The 23751-nt window shown below is 44.8% G+C and overlaps 4 protein-coding genes across 4 annotated transcripts; 2 read left to right on the top strand and 2 right to left on the bottom strand.

The window, feature by feature from the left end:
• Nucleotides 1-1415: 1415 nt before the first annotated feature.
• Nucleotides 1416-3566, bottom strand: LOC131264745 (DC-STAMP domain-containing protein 2-like). Its single transcript, XM_058267014.1, has 4 exons — nt 3089-3566; nt 2743-3003; nt 2474-2687; nt 1416-2403 (listed from the first exon to the last, which is right to left on the bottom strand). Exons 1-4 carry the CDS (start codon nt 3564-3566, stop codon nt 1416-1418), a joined length of 1941 nt encoding a protein of 646 aa, XP_058122997.1.
• Nucleotides 3567-3722: 156 nt separating this feature from the next.
• LOC131263423 (protein Gemin2) lies at nt 3723-4937 on the top strand. Its single transcript, XM_058265623.1, has 3 exons — nt 3723-3776; nt 3897-4137; nt 4205-4937. Exons 2-3 carry the CDS (start codon nt 3928-3930, stop codon nt 4826-4828), a joined length of 834 nt encoding a protein of 277 aa, XP_058121606.1. The 5' UTR covers nt 3723-3776; nt 3897-3927; the 3' UTR covers nt 4829-4937.
• A 311-nt stretch (nt 4938-5248) lies between these two features.
• Nucleotides 5249-7016, bottom strand: LOC131262219 (UPF0489 protein C5orf22 homolog). The gene is made up of 2 exons (XM_058264174.1): nt 6783-7016; nt 5249-6723 (listed from the first exon to the last, which is right to left on the bottom strand). Exon 2 carries the CDS (start codon nt 6642-6644, stop codon nt 5280-5282), a length of 1365 nt encoding a protein of 454 aa, XP_058120157.1. The 5' UTR covers nt 6645-6723; nt 6783-7016; the 3' UTR covers nt 5249-5279.
• A 1684-nt stretch (nt 7017-8700) lies between these two features.
• LOC131263702 (cap-specific mRNA (nucleoside-2'-O-)-methyltransferase 2) lies at nt 8701-11168 on the top strand. Its single transcript, XM_058265948.1, has 2 exons — nt 8701-9426; nt 9495-11168. The coding sequence occupies exons 1-2, from the start codon at nt 8752-8754 to the stop codon at nt 10971-10973; spliced, it is 2154 nt and encodes a 717-aa protein (XP_058121931.1). The 5' UTR covers nt 8701-8751; the 3' UTR covers nt 10974-11168.
• Nucleotides 11169-23751: the final 12583 nt, after the last annotated feature.

Here is a 23751-nt window from a genome sequence, read left to right as displayed (position 1 = left end):
TTCGTTTGGAATGAAACCGTGAAAACAGCGTTTGGTGTACTACAAAAAGGGCACACATCCACAAATACACGGGAACGATGTTGAGCACGGATACACGGGGCCACAGTACACCGAACGGAACTTCTTGCCAGACTCCACACCGACGACGCGACGAGAGAACGCGGCATCAAACACACTGACTGTACCGAGTGTGCTCGAGATTTTCCAATGGAACTCGCAACTCGGTTTGGTTCGTCGGAGTTTGCCGATATTCGTTCGGGTCCTTTAGTGCTGGCACGTCCCCACCAGGATAGCCTTTCCCGCCGTAGTTTATCCGTTCCACCTGGCTGTCAGCACCGGTTGGTCGTAGTGAAAAAACACAGCAATGGTGATGGTGGTGGTAGCCGGGACGTTCCTTCACGTACCATGTACTTTCAACATTTCACCTGCGTCCGAATGAATTTTCCTCCACCGCTTCCGTCGAGTTTGTGTTTCCAATGGACAATGGGGTTGTAATGAATTTAATTTTCCACAAACTACAGCTAGGACTACCGCAAGGACATTCGAGTCAAACGATGGAATACTAAATGAATTACACACACCGCCCGGTCAAACAATTTAGTGCCGCCAAGTGTACATCTTTTTACTATTCACGTTCTACGAGGCACCACCATTGTATCTGCTCCCACACTGCACCACCGGTTGGGTAGCTGCCTGTGTATGTGTGAATTTGAGGCGTTTGTACGTGCACGGTTTGAGGACACACACCGGGAATGGTAAAATGGCCCGAATGTGCCCGGCAAGATAACAAAGAGACTATACCCGTGATACCGTGGCGAAAAGGAGCGAAACTCGTTGCGTCACGGGGAGGTCCGTCATCTCTCGGCGCTCGGTCGACTGCCGGCAGTTCTCGCGCTCGGGGCCGGTGTTCGGGTAGGTTCGGTTTGGTTCTAACGAAAGCACGTTTCCATACTACACTGAAACGGTGTCCTTTGGAAGGGGGTTCATTTTCATTCATTCCAGTATCCTGGCGCAGCATCACGGGGCGGCAAAGTACGCTACTCTAAAACTCCACCCGAGCGCATGAAAGCCGGCATCCGGTGGTAACCGGCTGAAAATGAATAGCAGTTCCATGACGTCAATACGGACGATTTTTTTTTCGGTCGGCGGTCGGTGGGCGAGAGTTTGTCCCATTGCTGGAGGTTTGTATACAGGTGGTTCGAGCGTAGCGGGGTGGATTTACCGGTTAGGCGCAAGGCGCAGGAATGAATCGTGCTCGTGTTCGGATCTGCTCGGTTTCACCAAAGGATAAAAACCGGAGGTATTGTAGGAAGAAGGTTCATTGGTAGAATTTGTATGTTCGGATGAACAACAAATGTATGGATCCTAGTTTTCTGTTATTCAACTTACATTTGCATCATGAAAGGATTGAGGAATTACTCGAAAGATATCAGGGAAATATTGCTCAGATGTGAATTCGATTCGTTCAGTAACCTTTCCAAGCAGAGCGAGCAACTGTTTGCCGTTTCCAGAAAGCAATCCGGACAGTAGCGACCGGCACAATCCGACCGGGGACATTCAATGTAACCATCTTCCGATTCGTTCAAACCTTCGCCACACAACGTACACCGAACCAAAGCTTCCAAACCGAGCAACTTCCGGCAGATCCAAAAGTGATTTGTTTTCGCACGAAGTACGTTCCACCAAGCAGCACCTCCATGCCTATGGGGTTGGTTTCTTGACCCGGATAGTTGTCTTCTCAGTACCTTCCACAAACTTTCTCTCTTGAGCATCATGTCACCGTACAGCCACAACGCTCTAGCACGTGCCCGATAGGGATAGTACCGACGCATAACTATCTGCCTCACACGCAACCCATACGGTTCCAGCACGGCAAACAGCCAGCATAGTACCAGCAGAAGCAGGATTTGCCAGTAGCGCTCAAACCGAGGTGCTGAAGCTTCCGGAATGCAGCGGGAAGGATCGATCGCTGTTCCATTGGCAATAGGGTCAAAGGAACGCACGATATCGCGCAACGTGTCGGCCAGGATTCCTTCGCCACTAATCCCCACCGCAAGTGGAACCATGTGGCTCGAATTATTCGGATGCTCGGATTCTTCTCGCATGAAATGTTTGATTAGCGTAAGAGACCAGTACAGCGCATAGTCCGCAAAAACCAACCCACCGATCTGGATGGTGGATAGTAGCATGAATGATACGGATTTCAAGATTCGCCAGCGTTCATTCCATGTGAGGTGATACGAGATGAGAGGGATATAACGGTTCCTTTCTTTGCGTGTAAGGGGAAACACCGTGGCGATGTTCAACGCCACGCGACGGGCATCGATCGCGTAGAAGTCTTCAGTTAAAAATTTGTTATCAAAATCATCCTTTCTTAAGTATCTATCCCTATATCGGATGGTTCTATGAACGGAATTAAGAAATTTTATAAATGAACCGTCAAACAATCAACCATCATAAACCTCAAACTAACCTCAAAAGAATGCAAACAAAAAAGCCACTAGTTAAGACCCCGATGATGTTGAAAGTTCTTCTAAGTGGTAAACTCCGTTCTGCGATCTCCTCCTTGATTTCTCCAACTACTTCGGCGAATGATTTCGAGGCATTTGTTGAAAAATCAAAACCGTGCTCGTATTCAACCCTCACTCGAAAAAGATCCTTCATGTTCTCTATAAGCCTTTGTATGCCTAACATTGGAGAAAATTTAGCGATTGAATGTTTATACGATAAACACCCACTTACCTTGTTCAATTTCGTCGACAATAGCATCGCTTACGAAGTCGATCAGCTCACAGAAATAATCCACCATCTTTGCCCCATAGCACAATGTTTTGCCGACCTGGGTTACTTCGCACAGAAAATCCATGCTCCCCATTTCTTCCATGCAAGCATCGATTGTTCGTTCAAGAAATTGAAGGCAGCGATCGGATGGTGTTCCCATTTTATCATTACAAACCGAAACCACATCGCGTAACCAATCGTAGGCGGCTTTAATGGAGCGGACTGTAAATAAGAACCCAAGTAGAATGTATGCTGAAGTAGAACCCAAGTAGAATGTATGCTATCGTGGCTTGCATCTGCTACTTACGGATTCGTTTTGTCAACTTCAATACCTCCATGAGGGTCTGCTGTACCTTCATGAACGAACGTTCGACAGTCTGTAACAGCTCGCCAACTATCTGTTTCATTGCCAGGAAGGGAACCTTTAGGGCGGTCAGCGTATCATGGATGGCCGTTTTAAGCTGTTCCTGTGTGCAGCTCAGTGTTCCTCCCAGCACCTCTACATTGCGCATCGTGTTTTCTGTAGGTCCCGTAACGGTGAGGAGAAATATGTATCCGATCAGAGCTGCACGTCCTCGTTTGCTTAGAAACTGTGGCACCAGCAGTACCGTAATGCAGCGAACACTCTTCTTTCGAGCCAAAGCAAAAATGGCAACTAAAAAGTAAAGTCCAACCAACAGACGGTACACCGCGCGCTGGAACACGAATTGATTCAGAACAAGGGAGTTCACAATCACCGTTTGAGTTATTCCGAGTGCAACAATTTTTGCACCGCGACGCCACATTTCTGCACATCGTATTGGTTACGAAAGAAAAACGCATAATTTCAACCTTTTTCAGCCTAAGGTTGTTAAACACATAGTTCGTACGACGTGTATAACCTTGGTCAACAATCGGCGTGACAGCTGTCAACCAGGCAATGAAAAAGCATCAAAAACAAACCAGTCTCTTTATTTTCCGCTGTTGCTTAGTTTAGTTTCATTGCCTCTGAAAAAGTAATCCAAATTTGTATTGTTATTTCACACAACCAGGCATATTAAAGCATGATTTAACAGCACACCGTTTCATTGCCGAAATAACCTATCTCCACCCTTTTCAATCGTGTGTGTTTTAAGGCAATCGTTTAGAAGCAAAAGGTCCATCCAAATGGAAGTAGACACGATACAGAAACCAGCCCTGGCAGTCGATCCACCGGATGAAAACTTTGATCCAGACCTTGTACCGGAAACGGGCGAACAGTACTTACAGAAGGTGATGTATGAGCGGGGCAAGTGTCCCGTTGTTGTCGTCGCCGCAAAGCCACACAATCGTCACAATCGACAGAAAGCATTAACGGGCCTAGGTGCAGTGCCAACGGTAACTGAACAATCATTGCTTTGCAATTGCGCAACGATATTTTCTCACATAGACGTTCCCTTTTCAGGATGATGTGAAAAATGTAGCGCCACAGGCGCTGATGCCAACAAAAGAATGGGAGTCAATGCAGAATCAAAAGTTTGCCGAATTGCGCGATATCATCACCTCGTACCGTGGCAGCGCGCAGTATAGCGAGAACCTACAGCGGACACACGTCTTTCTGAACTTTGACGACCGCAAGCAGCTGCACGAGTACTGCGCCAACAACCTGCCATACGTGCGAATTCTGCTCAGTATTCCACAACGCAATTTGGAAATGCTACTTGAATATCTGCACGAATGGTTGCAGGACTCGGAGCCAACCTCCGGTCAGTCGTCCCAGGATGAACCGTCCGATCCGGAACTGTGCGATGCAACGTCGACAATGACGCCCACTGGCTCGAAAGAACCGCTTCGTACTGGCTGCCGCAAGGATTGGATCACGCAATGGATCTACGCTATCCTCGCCTGCCTGATCCTTCCGCTCGAGCCGTACATTCATAGTGTGCTGCGGGACATTGCCAAATCCTGCATCACACTGCGAAATGAGCTGAAGCAGGAGGACGAGGCTAAGGTTTTACCGCTCAACCTACTGATAAGCATAATTTCGAAGAATTTCAAACAGGCCGATTTGGCCGATAATGTCCCTTAAACATTGCAGGGGTCGTGATTTTTTTAATTATATTTTTAATGGCAATTATATGTAACATCAAAAGATTAGGGAGCCTTAAATGATAAAACAAAATATGTCTCATACTCTACGATGATTCAAGTGTTATTATTGTGGTTATTGGAAGGAAATAATTATGTCAAAAATATTGATCGAGGAGTGCATATTTCTCGCCAACTAATAAGCAAACAAAATGTTTTTTGTAAATATCATAGACGCAGTTTCGAAAACGATAAATAATCCACGATAAAATGGCGTATTTCTACAAACCTTCCGGATGTTCATATACCCATTATGGTTTCTGACACCGTTGTGGGTAATTTTCTTTCAGCGGTTGCTCAACTAACTCATTCTTTTCGTTAATTCAAATGATACTCTATTTAATGTAAAGAACGGCTGCCGTACGATGTGAATGGGTGTTAGCTTTATTGTCTTACAAATTAAGTTCCTGATCCTTATAGTACAGTATCGGGTTGTCTAGCTCTACTCGCAGGCACTTTGTAAGTGCACCCAGTACCATGTCCTGTATCATCTCCACCTGCTCTGCCGGTGTGTAGTCATCTTCGCTCGATCGTGATATTGTGATTACGACCGGTGCGCATGGAAGCTGCCGCAGGAAGTGTTCGAGTTGCTGCACCATCGTCTCAATCTCCTCCCGGCTCGACTCGTGATGCGGCAGATCGGTCACGTCGCACGTGCAGCCCGCATCGTAGATCATCGACCAATCGATCTCTTCCTCTTTGTATTCCTTCTTCAGCGTCCGCACGAGCGCCGTTACCTTCTCCAGCAAACCCGCGTATTCGTCGCTGATCTCTTGCTGGTAGTCCACCAGAAAATGCTTCAAATTGCCCACCTCTTCCAGATACAGGAAAATGGACTCAAGAAACTCGAGCTTTTCCTCGCGATCCCGGGCCACCCGTTGCAGCTTTTCCAAATCGCTGGCAGTGTCGTCATCGGCCAGCTCGGGAGAGACGAAAATATCCTTCAACTTCTCGTACAGCTGCACCTTGTCGTAGATCTTCAGGAAGGGATTATGTGTGCTAAAGTAGTCCAGATCGATATCGAGAATGTAGCCCCCAGCAAGGTCCGTGTCCTCTGCGACCTTATATTCACCGACGGCGCACACCTCCAGCTGTAGACGCTTCTTGTTTTCCAACTTGTCCGCCGGCTGATAGCAACCCTCCGACACGAAGTACTCCAGCGTCGAGTCCGTCCGGATGGAGCCCTCGAACTCTCCGACATGAAATTCAAACTTTCCTTTTGGTATCTGGTCCGACCATGGTGGTTTTATCCATACGATACGCTGCACATGCCCAGCAAACACCGTAGGCATTAGCCAGTTTTCGATGCTGATACTATCCAGCAGGTCGTCCTTGTTGAACACGTACGTCGCGGGCATGTGCTTTGGAATGCACATGTCCGGATGTGAGTCGAAATGCACGATCCTATTCCCGTGCAGTGGCAGGTGCTTCGAGCCGAGGCACCGATAGAGAAACGCTAGCACCTCGTGATGATCTTCTACGATGAAAATCGGTACTTTATCGAACGTTCTGCTGACTGGGGGAGCATTTTTGGAAGCTGACGATGAGGATGAGGAAGAGGCTTGTTCGGGTTTGTCATTGTTAGGTGCGGCGCGTTCCTCCACCTTCGGCTGGTCGTCGCTTTTTGTTTCGGATTGGGCCTTCGGTTCCGTGCTAGCTTGCTCGGGTACTGTTGGTTGTTTACCGCTCTTCTCCCCCGTACATTCCGTAGCCTTCCGCTCATCTGGTACATTTTCGGTACTCGAAGAAGATTCCATAGTTATGTTTCTCGTGCCTTCACTGGTCGCCACTGGGATTTTTATCTACGAGCACTCCCCAGACTGTTTGACAGACGCACTGTAAAGGGAGAACCCCGTTTTATCCCTTTCTTCAGTTACCTATCAATTTTCATTCACTTTCGCTTAACTCGGCCCCCGCGACCGCGCGAAGTTACGCGAGACTGTTGGGGGTTTTGTATTTAAACCCGAGGACTATCTTCCGCACCGCCAGGCTTATCAGCAAGACACGGATCCCGGTGCATTCGGGAGGTGAATTTCAACCGCGATATCACAAATCCCGAACAATGCAAACCACTTTTGATACACAACTTCGATAAACTATGGAGCAGCTAGCGATGCATCTTTTTTTCCAATTTGCTAACCACGATGACAACTCGGTTACGACATTCCTGAAACTAATTTACACGCCTAGTTTCTGGAGTTCAACACCAAGTAAACGTCTTAAAATAACTTTTTTTACTAGTTCCGTATCATTTACACAATATATTGTATTTTAACTTTCATGAAACAAATTTAATCTAAAGAAAGCTTTAATCTTTTTGTGATTTTATCGAAAACTGCCGATCTTAACAACTTTTATCATTTTCAATCGGGTTTCAACCATAAACTAGATGGTTTGAAATGACTTAAACAAATATTGACAGTTCGTTGACACCGTCGAATGGCGACATACCAAATTAGTTCAGCTGCGTTTCCACACTGCGCAAATTTAGAATAAATTTTCGCTACGTGTTTCCAAATAATGGGAATTTAAATCAACATTTTCATTTTCTTGACATCTTTTACATTTTATTTCACTAAAAGGGTGCAGTTTAGTATATAAAAGATGATTTTTTCTATTACAGGTGAACGTCGATTATCCGGGGGTGTCGGGACCGAGAGGTCCCCGGATAACCGAATTCCACGGATAATCGAACATATACTAAAATACGTTTATAATACCTGGTTTGAGTCTCGGCTAGTTCACTTTTGACCAGTTCCAGTTAGTTGATTAATCATAAACAATGTTTGAATTATTTTCCTATGGTATTTTTATTGCTATTTTCGATCCGATAAAATTTATTTGACACATTATTGCTACAAAATGTTGTGAACCAACCTAATATTCATGGAAACATGTTAGCCCGGTTGTGCAGTTGTCAGTTGCAAGACCCCCGGATAATCCGCCCACCGGTTAATCCGGCCCCGGATAATCGACGTCCGACTGTATTTTAGTTTGTCATGAATGAAACGTCACTCCTTCGTTAACGTCAAACGTCAAAACGCTGCTTAACAATCACGGTTAATGAATACGGTTATCGAATAGGGGATTTCATGTCCACCATATTGATTATACTCAAGTGTCAAATATTGTTTATAAACAAAGGGAAAACGACGAGCACTAACGACAATTTTCCCTTTTCTGGAGGACCCAGCCTTACTCATCCGGTACCTTGATGAGAACGCCTTTCTCGGACAACTACGTATCGGCAGCAACTTTCTGCACTTTTCGGCGGCAACCAGATAGCACAAGCTTGCTTCAGATAGGCATGTGCTTCATTCACCTGCTTCACTAGCTTGATCAAAAAGCAAGACAGCGTTTCGTCGTCCACATTGCCTACTGTTCCGTCGACCGTTTCGCTCTTTGGAAGACCCTGCAACGTGTTCGCAAACACCTGACCAATAGCAATATGCAACGCGGGATCTTTGGTCATCTTCAGTAGCCTAAGAAACCAAGACAGCATCTTCCGGACGTAGTACTCCCGATCGCCGACGGCCAGATAACCGTGGCAGTGAGCAGCATCCTCGCAAATCTGCCTTCGTGTGCACTCAAATTACGCAAAATTTTACTTAAAACCGACACAATTACCACAACCGCAACAGCACTCCACACAACACACGGCCGTTCAAAAAGTAAACAACAGTAACTGGACTGTCAAAAATTTCTTTTATTTTTCTATCGACGATTTGTCAAAATGCTCTAGACGATCAGACCAGAGTATTACATTAGACCATGTTAACAATACCTGACGATCATAAGTCACTGTGGGTAGTGACGAGGCAGAAAAAGCCAGCATTCTGCAAAGCTGCGGTGGCACATTTTCGTATGAAATCCCACTCGCATCACAATTGCTCCGACGATGACTCGGATATACTTCGGCGTGAAAAAATAATTCACGATGTGCGTGTGCAGTTCGCGAAAAAGTTCCAGTTCCCATCGACTCCGTCCTCAACATTACTACCACGCGTCGACACACTGTACAGATGTCCGCCATATTTAGTGCCACGCCTTCAGGAGCAGAAGCGAAAACTCAACGCAGTGAAGAGTCGGCTGAATGACTTCGAAATTGGTGAGTGGCATCAGCATAGTCGCAAACGATCTTCCCTGTTGCCAATATTAAATGAGCTGCGCTATCGCATAAGGGCGGAGTTCGTAACGCAGGCATTTGCCAAGCTGTACGAATGCGTGTCCGCCTACGAGTTAGTCGACGTGGCGCTGGACCAGCTTTACAGCGTCCATCTTTGCGAGGCTCCGGGGGCATTCGTTACCGGATTGAACCACTACATCCGGTTGAATTGTCACCCGAAAATCCGATGGCACTGGTTCGCCTGCACGCTAAATCCGTACCACGAAGGAAACTGCCATGGCAGTATGATCCCAGATGATCGGTTTATACGCCATACGTTGGATTCTTGGTGCTTCGGCGTGGATGGAACGGGTGACATAATGGTACGAGAAAATCGAGATGACATCATCGCCAGAAGCAAACAGTGGCCTGAGGTAAGTGCGCCCCTTTTTGGACACATAGCAGGATACTAACACCTTTGAAAATAACGCTTGCCTACCAGGTTAACCTCGTCACAGCGGATGGGTCGATCGATTGTCTCAACTTTCCGGAGGAGCAGGAAGAGCGGGTCTCGAAGCTTCACTTCGCCGAAGCAACGCTCGCCCTCAGCATCCTTGCCCCGGGTGGACATTTCATTCTGAAAATGTTCACCCTTTTCGAGCACTCGAGTGTCAACATGCTTTTTCTGCTGAACATGTGTTTCGACGAGTTGCACGTCTTCAAACCGTGTACCTCGAAACCGGGCAACTCGGAGGTGTACCTGATCGCCAAACACTACCGCAAACCAGCTGGCATCGAACAGTACCTAGATGTGATATATAGCAATATTCAAAATTCGTCATACACCCTGTTTGATCCCACCACCATTCCGGAGGCCTTTCTAGAGCAAATGCATGTGTGTGCGAGCCAGTTCGTCCGCTGGCAAACGGAGGTCATCGAGAGTAATATCCGTTTCTATGATGCCAATGATCCCTGTGAAGACGAAAGACTGATTATATTTAAGGAAACCATTATTGATATGTTTTTCACACACTACCGCATCACACCGATACGCGCCACCGAGCGGATCGTAAGGGGTAAAAATGTAACCGGTGGAACGAACATCTACCATAAAGAATCCCACGGCACGTACAACGAGCGGGTACAATCGTCGCTAACCGAGTCGCGCTCGATCGAACAGCATCAATATCTCCGGGATCGTTTAGATCACGTAACACTTACCCACAAGGAACTGCATCCGAGGGCGTTGTTAGATGACGCACCGTATGGCTTCGGTACTCAATATACTCTGCAAAAAGAGCTTTCCTTCGCCGTGGGGAAGGCGGTAGAGCGGGTGAAAAATTCCTACTACGCACTTATCACTCACCTTCGGCTCCTGAACGATATCGTTGATCTGTACCGATCGATAGCCATCAATCCGGATCCCTTGCCCAAAGACAAACTAGTCCCGATGGTGCAAAACAACGTCATCTCTATCGATATCCGCCTCTATCCCTCCATCATGAACGCTGACTGGCACGAGAAACAACTTTATCACACGATCGTACGGACAATTCTACAGTTGGCGCAGCAGGCAGGAGAAACCCCGGTCACCGGAGTGATCGACCCACGTCGAAGTGTTGAGCTGATCGTCGAAAACTGGCTCATGCTGACCCGGTTCAGTGTGGGTTTGTTTTATCTGCTAAAAATGTACGTGTTCGAAGCGAACGAGCTACTTTCGTCGACGCGTATCGCATTCCGACACCTGCGGTCGGATGGTATTACAAATCTGCTGGCGATCAACGATGCCTACGGAAGTGCCTGTTGCTCGACGTCTGCCCTACCGGGCACATCCAAATCGATTCTCACCCTCGTGTCACCTGCCTCCCCACTGAACGGTGACTACAAGTACGGCATCATCAACTACAACAACGCGCTGTGTTTAATCTACTGTGCCCGGCTGTTGGACGAGATGGAACAACACCTTGGGGCGGACAAATGATGGAGCAGCAGCTGGTAAAATCTTCGATGCTTTTTTCCTACCTGTCAAGGGTAAGCCGTTAAGACTTGTATTTTAAATCAAAGCACATATCTGCAACCGTATTTTCGCATGCATAGCGCCTTCCTTATACAACATCAGATTCTATACATAATGTGGTAAAATATCTTTATAAAACATTTGGGTTCATGTTAACCTCTTAGCTTAGAAAGAAGAACAGTTCTTTCCATGTGTATGTGTGTGTGTCGATTAGGCCACACATAGCCGACGTGAAATGAGCTTTGGAAGTGTGTTAAATTATGAAAGTAGTTTTAAAATTAAAACGTGTTATATTTAGCATGAAACAGAACCACACCATTGATTCAAAAAATTTCGACGGTTCTTTACTACTTGGAATAGATCCAACTATCTTGTGCTGTTTTATCCTGGATGAGTCTTTCAGAGTTTACACTCTGTCCTCAGCTGTACCATTTCTTGGCATATACATTGCTCGTCCTGCATTGGCATTCTGCATTGCTCGTTCTCATGACATGGCGTCAGTCTCTTAGCTTCAGGAGGTTTCTCAGAACTATCGGTTTGTTCAGACGACTTCTTAAAATTCAGCCCATGGAAAACCTTGTTTGCGAGTGTTTCAATCAAACATGTAATGAGGCAGTAACATGCAAATGTGAATACAAAGAATCCAAACTTGGGATAGCTTGGATCAGAAATCATGCTGACCCCTAGTTACTGCTGTGAACCCTCGACCTCCATATGTATTAGCAAACTCCTTGAGGAACAGCATTTTTCAATTAGCCAGGAGGGCGGTTTTCTCCCGTACCGCAAAGGCAACCAATCTTATCCTTATTTAGCTTTATATAGCTTTGGGGTTTGATTATGCAAGTTATGATTGTTACTCCACAAGTTTTATAAAAAAATATAAACTTTATTCATTTAATTGGCCGGGGTTGAATCTGTTCGGACTGAACCTAGCTAAAGACTAAAGACTAAATCTTTGCGAAGCCCTTTTATATCTTTGCTGCTGCTGCGTCGGGTGATCTTCGATGGCATGACGTGTTACACTGCGAATGGTCTCTGGTCATTATGCAGAAATCATGTATTAGCACGTTCGCATCATCTGGGGTAGTCTCTGGTCAATCGGCAGAATTCATGGTTTAGCACGTTCGCGATCGCGAGGGATCTCGATCGTCATGGAATGTGATAACATCCTTTCGCGAGGGTGACATATGATGCTGATAGCATAGCAGAGTTCTCTTGTGGATATGGTAACTTTAACACTGAATGTATACTGTAACAATGGCCGGTCGATCAATATATGGGGCTGTGGTCCATTAACATTGGACCATACGAGCCTTTTATTTCTAATTTTGTATTCTATCGCGCCCATCGGCTGTTATCCAGTACAGTTTTCCTTGCGAGGGATTTATGGCGACCATCGCTAGTCACCGTTCACCGGTATTCCAGGCCACTTCTTCACTCTCCAAGAACTTTCCCACCATATGTCGGTTCCTTACTCTGTCCATAATAGATAGAGGCCGTCTCAGCTCTGTATACATCCTTCTCTCCCAATTCTTTCAAGCTGCTTTGAATGCTGCTTGGTATTCTGTATAAAGGACCATCCGGTTTGTGTTGATCATCAATCATACTCACCCGTAATGCGTTCTCATAAGGATAATTGGTGACTGCCCATTCCGATAGGTATTCATCGTCGAATAATCTTGAAAAAAGCCATGTCTTGCTTTCTTTTCCTATTTCATGTTAACGTTTTTAAAACCTCTGTACATCGGTCTCATAAGGATAATTGGTCACCCGTAATGCGGTCTCATAAGGATAATTGGTGACTGCCCATTCCGATAGGTATTCATCGTCGAATAATCTTGAAAAAAGCCATGTCTTGCTTTCTTTTCCTATTTCATGTTAACGTTTTTAAAACCTCTGTACATCGGTAAAGAATTTCTCTGTCTTCTTTGAAAATGCATATCTTGTGCAGCTCTTGAAATCAATGTTGTTCTTTATAGAAGCCTGTTGGAATCAATTGAGGTTGGCCAATTCTGTATAACGCAAAGAGAACATGCACGTTTTGGAACACTCTTTTTGGAAGACTGGCTTCCCAAAGATGAAACTGAGTCGCTTCGCTTCATACTCGCTGGTACAGAGAATTTATGAGTTGGGCACTGGACTACAACACCTGGACCCTTTTAAAACATATATAGGCCACGCTTCTCGATATAATGAACTTTGTGTGAACACAAAGAGAAGTAGTTACCAGGGAAAGAGATGTCATGTTCATTTTTGATTCATTGCAGTCGTAAGCTATGGCTCCGATGATGCAGCTGAAGCTAAAGCAAAAAGCAATGTGAGACAGAACATTTTAATTCGCGTTACAATTAATTGCTATTTGTAATCAATCTCTAACCACGTCAACGTCTTTTATAGACACCAAAATCCGTGACCCAAAGGCGTATGTAATTACTTTGTTTATCTAACCACAATATATTTATCCACATCGAGCCATGGTTTTCCTTAGTGTGCTAACAATTGTTGTTCTTGTTCACGATCATATTATGTGAAGCACATGCTTACCAGGTCAGCGGTATGATTATTTTGTCTGATTTCGAAATCTAGAGTCCAGGCTCGCATACTTTAGTCGTATTTTGAGATGTCGTTTTCGACTCTGTCGCAGTTCGCGCGTATATCTTCGAATTCTGGCGGGGGCATATCTGTGTAGAAAGTCGAATTTGTCGTCTATTATGCTTGAAAAGCATTCTTTCAGACCGTCGGAACACGTCATGGAATGTGGTAACATCCTTTCGTGAGGGTGACATATGATGCGTCGGCTGGTTTCCTGTCATAACATGCATATGAATTGAATTTTTAATTCAATTAGCTGATAGCATAGCACAGCTCTCTCAGGCCGGCCGATCAATATATGGTGCTGTGGTCCATCGATATTGGACCATCCATATGTTGGTTCTTCTTTACTCTATCCATAATGGAAGCCGTCTCAGCTGTATGTATATACATCCTTCTATTCCAAAAGGTTTCTTTGAATGCTGTTGAGTATCATACTCACCCGTAATGCGGTCTCATAAGGATAATTGGTGACTGCCCATTCCGATAGGCATCCATCGTCGAATAATCTTGAAAAAAGCCATGTCTTGCTTTCTTTTCTTATTTCATGTTGACGTTTTTAAAACCTTTGTACATCGGTAAAAAATTTCTCTGTCTTCTTTGAAAATGCATATCTTGTGCAGCCCTTGAAATCAATGTTGTTCTTTATAGAAGCCCGTTTGAACCAATAGAGGGTGGCCAATCATGCGCAAAGAGAACATGTACGTAGCCTTAAAGATTCTTCGTAGCCACTTCTGAGTGGAAGTATGAGTGTATGCAGAGTCCTGGTTGTGAGTCTATATCGCACACAACGACTTTTGTTTATTGTTTATTTTAATCTCCGCATACATACATCGACTTCTTAAATCTTTGCGGCTTATCTGTCACTTTATTCACGGGAGCTAACTTCTTACGTTTTCGAACACTCTTCTTGGAAGACTGGCTTCCCAAAAATGAAACTGAGTCGCTTCGCTTCATACTCTCTAGTACAGAGAATTGACGTATTGACCACCGGACTACAACACCTGGAAACTTTTAAAACATATATAGGTCACACTTCTCAATTCACAAAGTTCATTATCTTTGTGTGGTCACTACTCTCTCTCATTCTTGCCATCGGCAACACATAGAGGAGTAGTTACGAGAGAAAGTGATGTCATGTTTATTTTTGGTTGATTGCAGTCGTAATAAAAGAATGAATAAAATTGGAAGATATTACTCTTGCTGATAGAAGAAACGGGGTCTGAGTGTGTTGGGCATCTCGACAGCTTCTCCATACTCCTTTCCTTCGCTCTCGGCACATGGCTTGTAGAACTGCGTTGTGCCATACTTGATCATCTTCTCTGATACAAGGCGCGTGTTGATCGTTGTCTTCACTCCATTTACGATCGCTATGGCTCTATCGTCTGTCATCAGACCGAAAGATCCGTAAGTTTCATTGGAAGTCTTCAAGATTCTGAACAGCTCAGAGTCAACATCAACTTCCACTCTGCATTTTCCAGAGAAGACTGGAGCACGAGACACTTGGCCCTTGCCACCTCTGATAAAATCCGTCTGAGCAGCACTAGCCAATTTGGCAAAGTGCATGAACGGAATTGGATTGAAGGCAACGCTTTTCCCAGATTCACCTTTCTTCGTAAAGCAGTCACCCATTTGACGACGCGTCTGGAACCTGGCTCCTGTCATCCAATCAAGAAGGTCCAAGTTCTCCTTTTGTGACCCCATCACTGAATGGAAGTTCACTTGGGCTGCAGTTTCTCTGGACATGTAAGCGTCGTCCCCACGAACAGAAAAGGTCTCTAGACAAGATCTGTTCCAGAAGTTCAGCAGTCCATGTCCGGAGAAGTCAAGATTCTTCAATGGTTCTCCAAAGCTATCAAGAGGCAAAGTGAAACTATAGCCCCTGAGGACTTGTTCGAACTTTGACTTGTAGACCGAGTTTGTTGAAGAATTCACTTTCAGCAGCATTGCAGCAGGGATAAAGGCCTTGTTAGAAGAACGAGTGATGCCAAAGTGACACAAGTCTCCCAGTGCTCGAATGAGTGCTGAATACTTTCCTTTTGACCCTGCCAACAAGTTCGCCATTGCTTCTACACTCGGAACTAACTTAAAGGCTTGGCAGAACGCGTCTTTCCAGGCCTTTGCGTACTTTTCTTCGCTGTTCATGACCAAATTTATCAGCACTGTCATGGACCCAAACGACTGCTTCATCGATGATTGCAAAGATGGGGTGTAGCTGCAGCCGGTTAAGAAAGGAGCGTGAGTGTTGTTTAGGCCAAATCGATGTAACTCCATTATCTGCTCCTCATTTCCTCCTTTGGTCTTCACGATCACCACATTTCCCAGACGCACTTCATTTTGTCTGTGGCGATATCCTCCAACCAGTGACAGGATCGACGACAATGTTCCGATATTCTTGCGGTCCTCTTCGTTTCGGGAGTACTTGAACCCGTACCTTTCAGCCAAGTTCTTGAGCTCCTTGGCAATGGTCTTTCCTTGAACCATCTTGTTATTGGCCTTGAAAACAAACTCATCAGTAAACAAATCTCTCAATCCTCCCACTCCATTAACAGATTGGCGATTGTAATTGTGAGCAGTAACAAGCATGGAAGTCAAATCAGCTACATCACCGATGTGAGTTTTGTCCTGAATGCCAAAGAGAGTAATGAGATACTCATGGAAGTGAAGGATAAAGAGCAGAGCAGCTTGCTTTCTCTCCACCTCCGGGACTGCTTTGTTCCGCTTGGAATCCGGTATTTCGTTCCCATCAACATCTACATTGCGTCGCTTAACAGCTCTTGGCTCGGGTATTTCGACAGTTTCTTCCTGATCCATAGTTTCAGGTCCAGTACGGTACTGAGCTGATGATTCAGCGGAAGTCCCTGGTTCTGTTGCTTGGTTCTGCATTTCAGATTTTCGATTTTAGAGTCGTAAGCTATCATTATCTCCGATGATGAGCTGAAGCTAAAACAAAAAGCAATGTGACACAGAACATTTTAATTCGCGTTACAATTAATTGCTATTTGTAATCAATCTCTAATTCAAAATCCACGACCCAAAGGCGTATGTTATTATTTTGTTTATCTAACCACAAAATATTTATCCACATCGAGCCGTGGTTTTCCTTAGTGTGCTAACAATTTTTGTTCTTGTTCACGATTATATTATGTGAAGCACATGCTTACCAGCTCAGCGGTATAATTATTTTGTCTGATTTCGAAATCTAGAGTCCAGGCTCGCATACTTTAGTCGTATTTCGAAATGTCGTTTTCGACTCTCTCGCAGCTCATGAACATACGGGGATCGTATTTCTGGTTCATTATCTCTTCGAATTCTACCGTGGACATATCTGTGTAGAAAGTCGAATTTGTCGTCTATTATGCTTGAAAAGCATTCTTTCAGACGTCGGAACGCTGGACAAAAGATTGCGTTTGCTTCTTTTAGTGCTGCAGCTATTGTTTGCACTGATAAGCAAAAATAGCAACTACCTTGGTTTTGTACAAGGTCAGAAAAACAACGACCTTGTCCACTGCTTTAAGCAAAAACTTTTCAAGTTTATTGACTGTTGCTAGTGCAAGTTCCTTCTGAATCAGTTTGTCTAACGCAGTCGCAGAAAAAATCATAGCAATATTAATATCAGGCGCATTTCGTGCGATTTAAATTCCCTTAGCAATGCGAAAATTGCTTTCCCCAGCCAATTTTTTTTGTTTTCTTGGTATTTTAGAGGGGAGACAACCTTCCTAAAGGCTTTCGGCTTCTTGTCAATAGGGACAAGCCTACTTGTGTGGGAGTCACGAAACTAAGTCGTGGGACCGCACTAAGAACTCTCCTCTTAAGGATTCCACTCCCTACTTGTGGAGTCGCCAGAATGTCATGGTCTAATATTTTAACGGGAACCCTTTGTTCTCTATGACCATGCGACATCTTTTAGGCATTGACTCCACAAGATTCTGAATTGTGGATGGTGGATTCCTTCTCCATTCATCATTCATTGCTTCAAATAACTGATCGGTGGTCAGATAGGAGGCTCTATCACAGACCATCCTCTTCACAATAGACCAAAGATTCTCGATGGGATTCAGGTCCGGAGAGTGCGATGGCCAAGGGAGAACGCCAATATTGTTCTCCCCGATCCAAGCACGAGCAACACGACAAGTATGCTTCGAGTCGTTGTCGTGTTGGAATAGCCATCGCCGGTTTGCCAGGTTTTCCTGGGCATGGGGAAGCCTGACTAATCGTAGGATTTCGACGTAGCCTGCCCCGGTCAGCACTGCACTGGTTTTAAAACACTATACTCACGTTTGTTTGTCCCTGCTCCGACATCCGGACGACATGGCCAATCTCAACAGCAGAGTACACCTTGCGCGGCATTGCGAATCACAACACTTTAGCACTTTGAAAAAAACTTGCGAACAACAAACGTGGAGTTGCGTTTACCTACTCTGGTGTGGAATGGGTCTGGTAGTATCCGAAACGAGAAAACGTCCGGAAGGATACAATTATCCACAAAAATACGAGTATTCCATATTGGTCAGTGTTTTTGCTTTGAAATCAAAGAAGTCACCGTATTGCTTCAACGTGTCATAGGAGATCTCCTTTCCCCAGATCAAGTTGTCGTCAACGGCGTCGTGTCCCCCTTGTAGTTTGTATTTTGGTTAGAGAGCAAGACATACCGCTCGTTGTGCTACCAAAGAATGTAGATGCGTCGCCCGTTCCGTCTATCGGTGTACCGGGATTGTACGTACGAGTTGTACCAGATTTCACAAAGCTTCTCAGTCAGATCGAATGCCTTGTAAAGTTTGATTTCGAAATCTAGAGTCCAGGCTCGCATACTTTAGTCGTATTTCGAAATGTCGTTTTCGACTCTCTCGCAGTTCATGAACACACGGGGATTGTATTTCTGGTTTATTATCTCTTCGAATTCTGCCGGGGACATATCTGTGTAGAAAGTCGAATTTGTCGTCCATTACACTTAGAAAGCGTTCTTTGAGACGTCGGAACACTGGACAAAAGATTGCATTTACTTCTTCTAATGCTGCAGCTATTGTTTGCACTGATTGTATTCTGTTGGCTTCGGTGTCTGAGACTGGCGGTTTTACAGCGTTCTTTATCATGTAATGAAAATATTGATAAAGTCGCATGTCTATTGGTTCCGGGGAGTTCTTTGTAAGAGCCCATGCGTCAAAATCCTCTTTGTTTATTTCGATTAGGGAGTCCTGGAATTCGTCGAAAAGCATAGCAAAAGAATACTTCCCTACCAGATGCGTGGATTTAGGAGACAGATCGTATTTTCTGGGCAGTCGCCATTGTTCAAGGCACACAAACTGTAGAAGATTGGGCACAAACGGTTCTTGGACCCACCGTGAAACTCGATTATAAATGTTGCACATGTATCTAATTAGTTTGCTTACTGTTTGCGGTCAGCATTTATTTATTTAACCAGGAGAACTCTTGTTTCTCTCGCACCGCAAACGGTAACTAATCTTAACCTTACTTAGCTTTATATCGTTTTGGGGTTTGATTATGCATATATAACACCTAATACTATTTTTAATTCAATTTGCTGATAACTTTATCGGCATTGCATCGGAAATTTTAAAACTGACTGGATACTGTACCTCATAAGTCCCAATAGTTTTTCGGGTGCCACCCTAGACTACAAATCCATGACATGTAAGTCCGTCACCTAGCACAACGGTGTATACAGAGGCCATGCCTGGTTCCCTCCTCGTCTCTGCTTTCGATGTCGATAGTGATATCCATGGATCGATTTCCCTCATTGGCCGGTGTGCTTTGCACGGATGACAGCAGCTGTGACGGAATGGAGCCTAGCAACACTCCTTTCAGGGTGTCCCCCATTCGTCCGAACAGCGACCTGTTGTCTGGCCCCTGAGTCGGGAGACACACTTCGCTACTGGTGACCGAATCCTGACGGGTCATCGCCCGGGATCGCAAGATCGCCGTGTCTTCTTAGCTCATTTTCGGTGATGGCTGGGAGGTGGAGGGACTCGATTTCCACGGTTAACTCCTACCCCCCACTAGGTTGTTTCCTAAAAACTGGTAGCGATGCCTGGATGTCGAGTTGGTAAACCGCTAGCCGAGCCACTCTTGATGTTACACCTACGATGTAAGCAATATACCTCGCACCAACCGGCAACAACCGCTAACTCCCGCTCGCCTTTCCGGTTTCTCGGTTGGCCCGTCTGTCTTCTGAATTAAACCGTACTATAATTACGGTCTGATTTCTATCCTTGATGTCACTGGCATATTTACGTAAATTGTAAACAAATCTATTTAAATCATTAACCCACGTTCGAGATACATCATATTTAATATTGGGACACTGAGATTGTATTCGAGACAAAATTATCTCGTTAGTTGGAACGACCTCTATAAACAAGACGACAACACTGTTTAATGTTGTGTCCTTGCAATCTCGATAGTTTTCATTTGAAAGTCATCCCAGTAAAAACGCCGCGAGATCCAGTTTTCTGTTCTAAATGACTACCCAAGTTATTAGTTGAGAGGAAAATCTTCTTATCCGTCGAACTAGTCCAGTAGATACGACCCTCGACACAATCTTGATCATCAAGCAACTAACAAGAAGTCATGATCAAATTGATTCGCGATGTTATTTATTATAATACAAGTGGCAATGGAATTTTGTTTCATTAAATCGACTCCATTATCCACAATGAGCATCATAATGGAACTCAACAGCCCCCCCCCCCCCCCCCCCCCCCCCTATGATGACTCCTATTCCCATCATATGAACCTTGCTTTCAAATCCTTCAATCATTTCGTTGTGAAGACAAAACATCCAACATTTCTTACACTCCATCTTGGACACTACCCATCTAATTACCTTGTCGCATTTATAGCTTATTAATCCATAAAACAGTCCTGAGACCGTTCACTGTCATGATCCCATCATTAACTTCCACTTTAGGCCTACCTTCGGCTATCACTATGATTAAAATAGTGATTAAAAAGATATTTTTGAACATATACATTATTATTCCTCTGCGTGCTGCTGATCGGAGTAGGATCAGCAATGTGTGTGAATGTTAAAAACACTAAGTCTTACTGCTTTGAAGCTTGGTGATTTAACTGTTTATTTGGGACGTAAATATCAAATACAATTCTCAGCTTGTATTACATTTCGGCACAACGCCGAGGAAGACTTCCTATCTCTTATCTTATATCTCTACCTTTTTACTTGTCGGTCGGGTCAACCTGCCCCGATCGCTTATCCGCTTCGCTCGAAGAGTGTCGTCATGCTTGTAAATAACAACTGTGCCCATGTATAGCATTTTGTCTTTATTACGCACCATCTTGATAATACCTTTATTACGAGAAAGTCCTCCATCAACGAATTTGCAACCTTTTATCCACCAGCATGTTAAATGAGTTCGGTAAAGTGAAAGCACCATCACCACCTGTAACATTTATAACTCGATCTAATCGTTTTCCTTTCATGAAAGCAGGGATGGAAGTCCTAGGAACGCTTTGCATAAAGCAGACGCGCTCCTCAACATCCGACGCCTGTTCCTCGAATTTATACCATGTCTTTACTACAATTGATTCAGAATCGCTTACGTACAGCGATAAACGGTATCTAATGACATTCGCCTGAGGCTGGTTCATTTTGACCTCCGTCATGATGCTATAAGTACAATTGACGCTTTTCAACAGCTACGAACACTCAAACATTTAAAAAACAAGACACGGAGTCAACAAGTCTCTCTGGCATCGACTCGGAATGCACGTGTAACATGGTGTGGTGTTTCTTGCCACACATTTGGCACCTCCGCTCACTCGGGCATGCGTTGGCCGGATGGTCTCTCGAAAAACAGTTCATGCTTGCGGCGGTGCATGATATAATTGATGCACTGCATCACGGACCGCGCGCGCAGCTCCGGGCACACCGTTGTCACATGGCCCGATTGGTCGCATGCGTTGCACCGCCGCGTCCAAAACCTATCAGCACGTCAACAGATAGTCCAATCCTGTTTTATTACCAGCACTCGATGGACAATGCATGGATAAAACCTATAACGAGATAAAGTTAATGATTAAAATAATGCTTATTTAACAATATCGAACAAAAACCCACCAGCACGTCAACAGATAGCCCGATGTCCCATCGCTCGAGGCACTTGACGAGGAACGCATACTTGTCCGCCATCTTGATGGTAAACCAGACGAGACCGACAAAATTCCAACTGATGTATAGATATCATAGATGACTTAAGTTTGCACTCCATATTGTAGCTTCGTAGTCTAACGGTCAAAGTCTCCTGAGACAGGTTGGGCCGTAAAGAGTATAAAATCGTCCCCGTTAACAATTGCGTCGCCTCTAATACCAAGGTCACGCATACAAGACTTAAGGATGTAATAATTGACCAACCTGTTTCCATAGCCTGTGTCAGCATCTCCAGACATCCTCGTACCCCGTACGGTGTAGTACTTATACCTGGAGTGTAAGCGCTCAATTTTCGCGCCAATCTGGTCGTATGTTCCTTTGCCGATGTGAACTTCTCTTTAGTAGTCTCTCAAGTGGCTTGACATAGCACCCAAGATCCACGTTGAATGTTCGTGATCGTGCGTGGATAAGTCTTGGTGCCCTGTACTTGTTGGTTTTGACTTTTTCGAGTTTGGTGAATGGTGTGATTCTTGAGTACGACTTTCCATTTTCACGCAAAACCCGAGCAGCCTGAACATACAGTCTTCGCTTGCTTGGGCCATCCGCCTGACAAACTTTCTGAGGATCCCGTCTCCATGAGATGCAGTCGTTGTATCTGCGCAATTCGTAGATGTCGTAGTCGTACTGGCTCCTGATGGTCGCCAGATGGAGCGATATGATACTGTTAATTATCAACAGCTCCATCTGCGGTGAGACCTTCTTGCGCAGGGCCAAGTACTGGCTTGTTATGCTGGCGCAGTACGTCGTGTACCCGGCATTTCCATCATTATTCCATTGCATCAGTGATACCCTTCGAGTCGACGTAATTAACTACCCCCAACTCAACTCTATCAAAGAACCCTTCATCTTTTATCCTTGCTATGGCACAGTTGCTTAATCTCGTCATTGCCAAGGTAGGAGCATGACTTGCTCACGAAGGGAGCTACCCACTTTCACAAAAAAAACATCACAAAAACTTGCTACATAACCTACACGAGATATCTGAAGTGTCACCTGAACTATCATTGGGCATTGAGCCGCATTGGGATGAACGATAAGATCCCTCGTAGGTACCGGATATTATTTATTGTTTAAAAAATACCTCCTCCACTGTCCCCTTTACACGCGCTTACAAACGGTGCAGTATTAGGAAAGAGCTTGTAAAGATACTTCGTACTGTGCGATTCTTACTAAGACGGGCTTGGATTTTGTTACCAGAACTTACTCGTTCTGTACATCTCCATCACTTCTTTACTTATCTTTATAATCTCATACATTCTGAGTATTCTGAAGATTGCGAATCTATTTCGCAATTTTAGCTCGCGTTCGGATAGCAGATTATAATTCTACTACAATGCCATTGGGTACATTAGCAGTCTCTGATTTGAAGCCTGTGATATGGTGGTATATGGTATAGACATGCCATCCATAAGACCGTCAAGGTTCACGCGTGGGTTATTGACATTTATGCGATGCTATGCTGTTGTATTTCTATAATCAATTTTTATAACAGCTTTCCATATCTCAGAAGTCTTTCCATAAACCCTACCAATCAATCCCTCGCTAGTTGCAGAAATAAACATAGACACCTTTTAGGCATTGACTCCACAAGATTCTGAATTGTGGATGATGGAATCCTTCTCCATTCATCATTCATTGCCTCAAATAACTGATCGGTGGTCAGATAGGAGACTCTCTCACGGACCATCCTCTTCCCAATAGACCAAAGATTCTCGATGGGATTCAGGTCCGGAGAGTGCGATGGCCAAGGGAGAACGCCAATATTGTTCTCCCCGACCCAAGCACGAGCAACACGACAAGTATGCTTGGGGTCGTTGTCGTGTTGGAAAAGCCATCGCCGGTTTGCCAGGTTTTCCTGGGCATGGGGAAGCATGACCGAGCGTAGGATTTCGACGTAGTCTGCCCCGGTCAGCATTCCGTCTATCCGTTGTAGCGGACGTACGCCTTCACCCGAGAAGCAGCCCC

This window comes from Anopheles coustani, chromosome 2, assembly GCF_943734705.1.
Source record: "Anopheles coustani chromosome 2, idAnoCousDA_361_x.2, whole genome shotgun sequence".
NCBI classification, from domain to species: domain Eukaryota; kingdom Metazoa; phylum Arthropoda; class Insecta; order Diptera; family Culicidae; genus Anopheles; species Anopheles coustani.
The sequence above is the reverse complement of the archived record's forward strand: the minus strand, read 5'-3'. Positions and strand labels throughout refer to the sequence as shown.

Bases quoted from the DNA above. Each gene is read 5' to 3' on its own strand.
- LOC131264745 (XM_058267014.1), bottom strand. From the start codon at position 3,566: ATGTGGCGTCGCGGTGCAAAAATTGTTGCACTCGGAATAACTCAAACG. The intron at 3,004-3,088 runs GTAAGTAGCAGA...TCTTATTTACAG, and splicing joins GAAGTTGACAAAACGAATCC to TCCGCTCCATTAAAGCCGCC. The intron at 2,688-2,742 runs GTAAGTGGGTGT...CTCCAATGTTAG, and splicing joins TGTCGACGAAATTGAACAAG to GCATACAAAGGCTTATAGAG.
- LOC131263423 (XM_058265623.1), top strand. From the start codon at position 3,928: ATGGAAGTAGACACGATACAGAAACCAGCCCTGGCAGTCGATCCACCG. The intron at 4,138-4,204 runs GTAACTGAACAA...TTCCCTTTTCAG, and splicing joins GCCTAGGTGCAGTGCCAACG to GATGATGTGAAAAATGTAGC.
- LOC131262219 (XM_058264174.1), bottom strand. From the start codon at position 6,644: ATGGAATCTTCTTCGAGTACCGAAAATGTACCAGATGAGCGGAAGGCT.
- LOC131263702 (XM_058265948.1), top strand. From the start codon at position 8,752: ATGAAATCCCACTCGCATCACAATTGCTCCGACGATGACTCGGATATA. The intron at 9,427-9,494 runs GTAAGTGCGCCC...CTTGCCTACCAG, and splicing joins GAAGCAAACAGTGGCCTGAG to GTTAACCTCGTCACAGCGGA.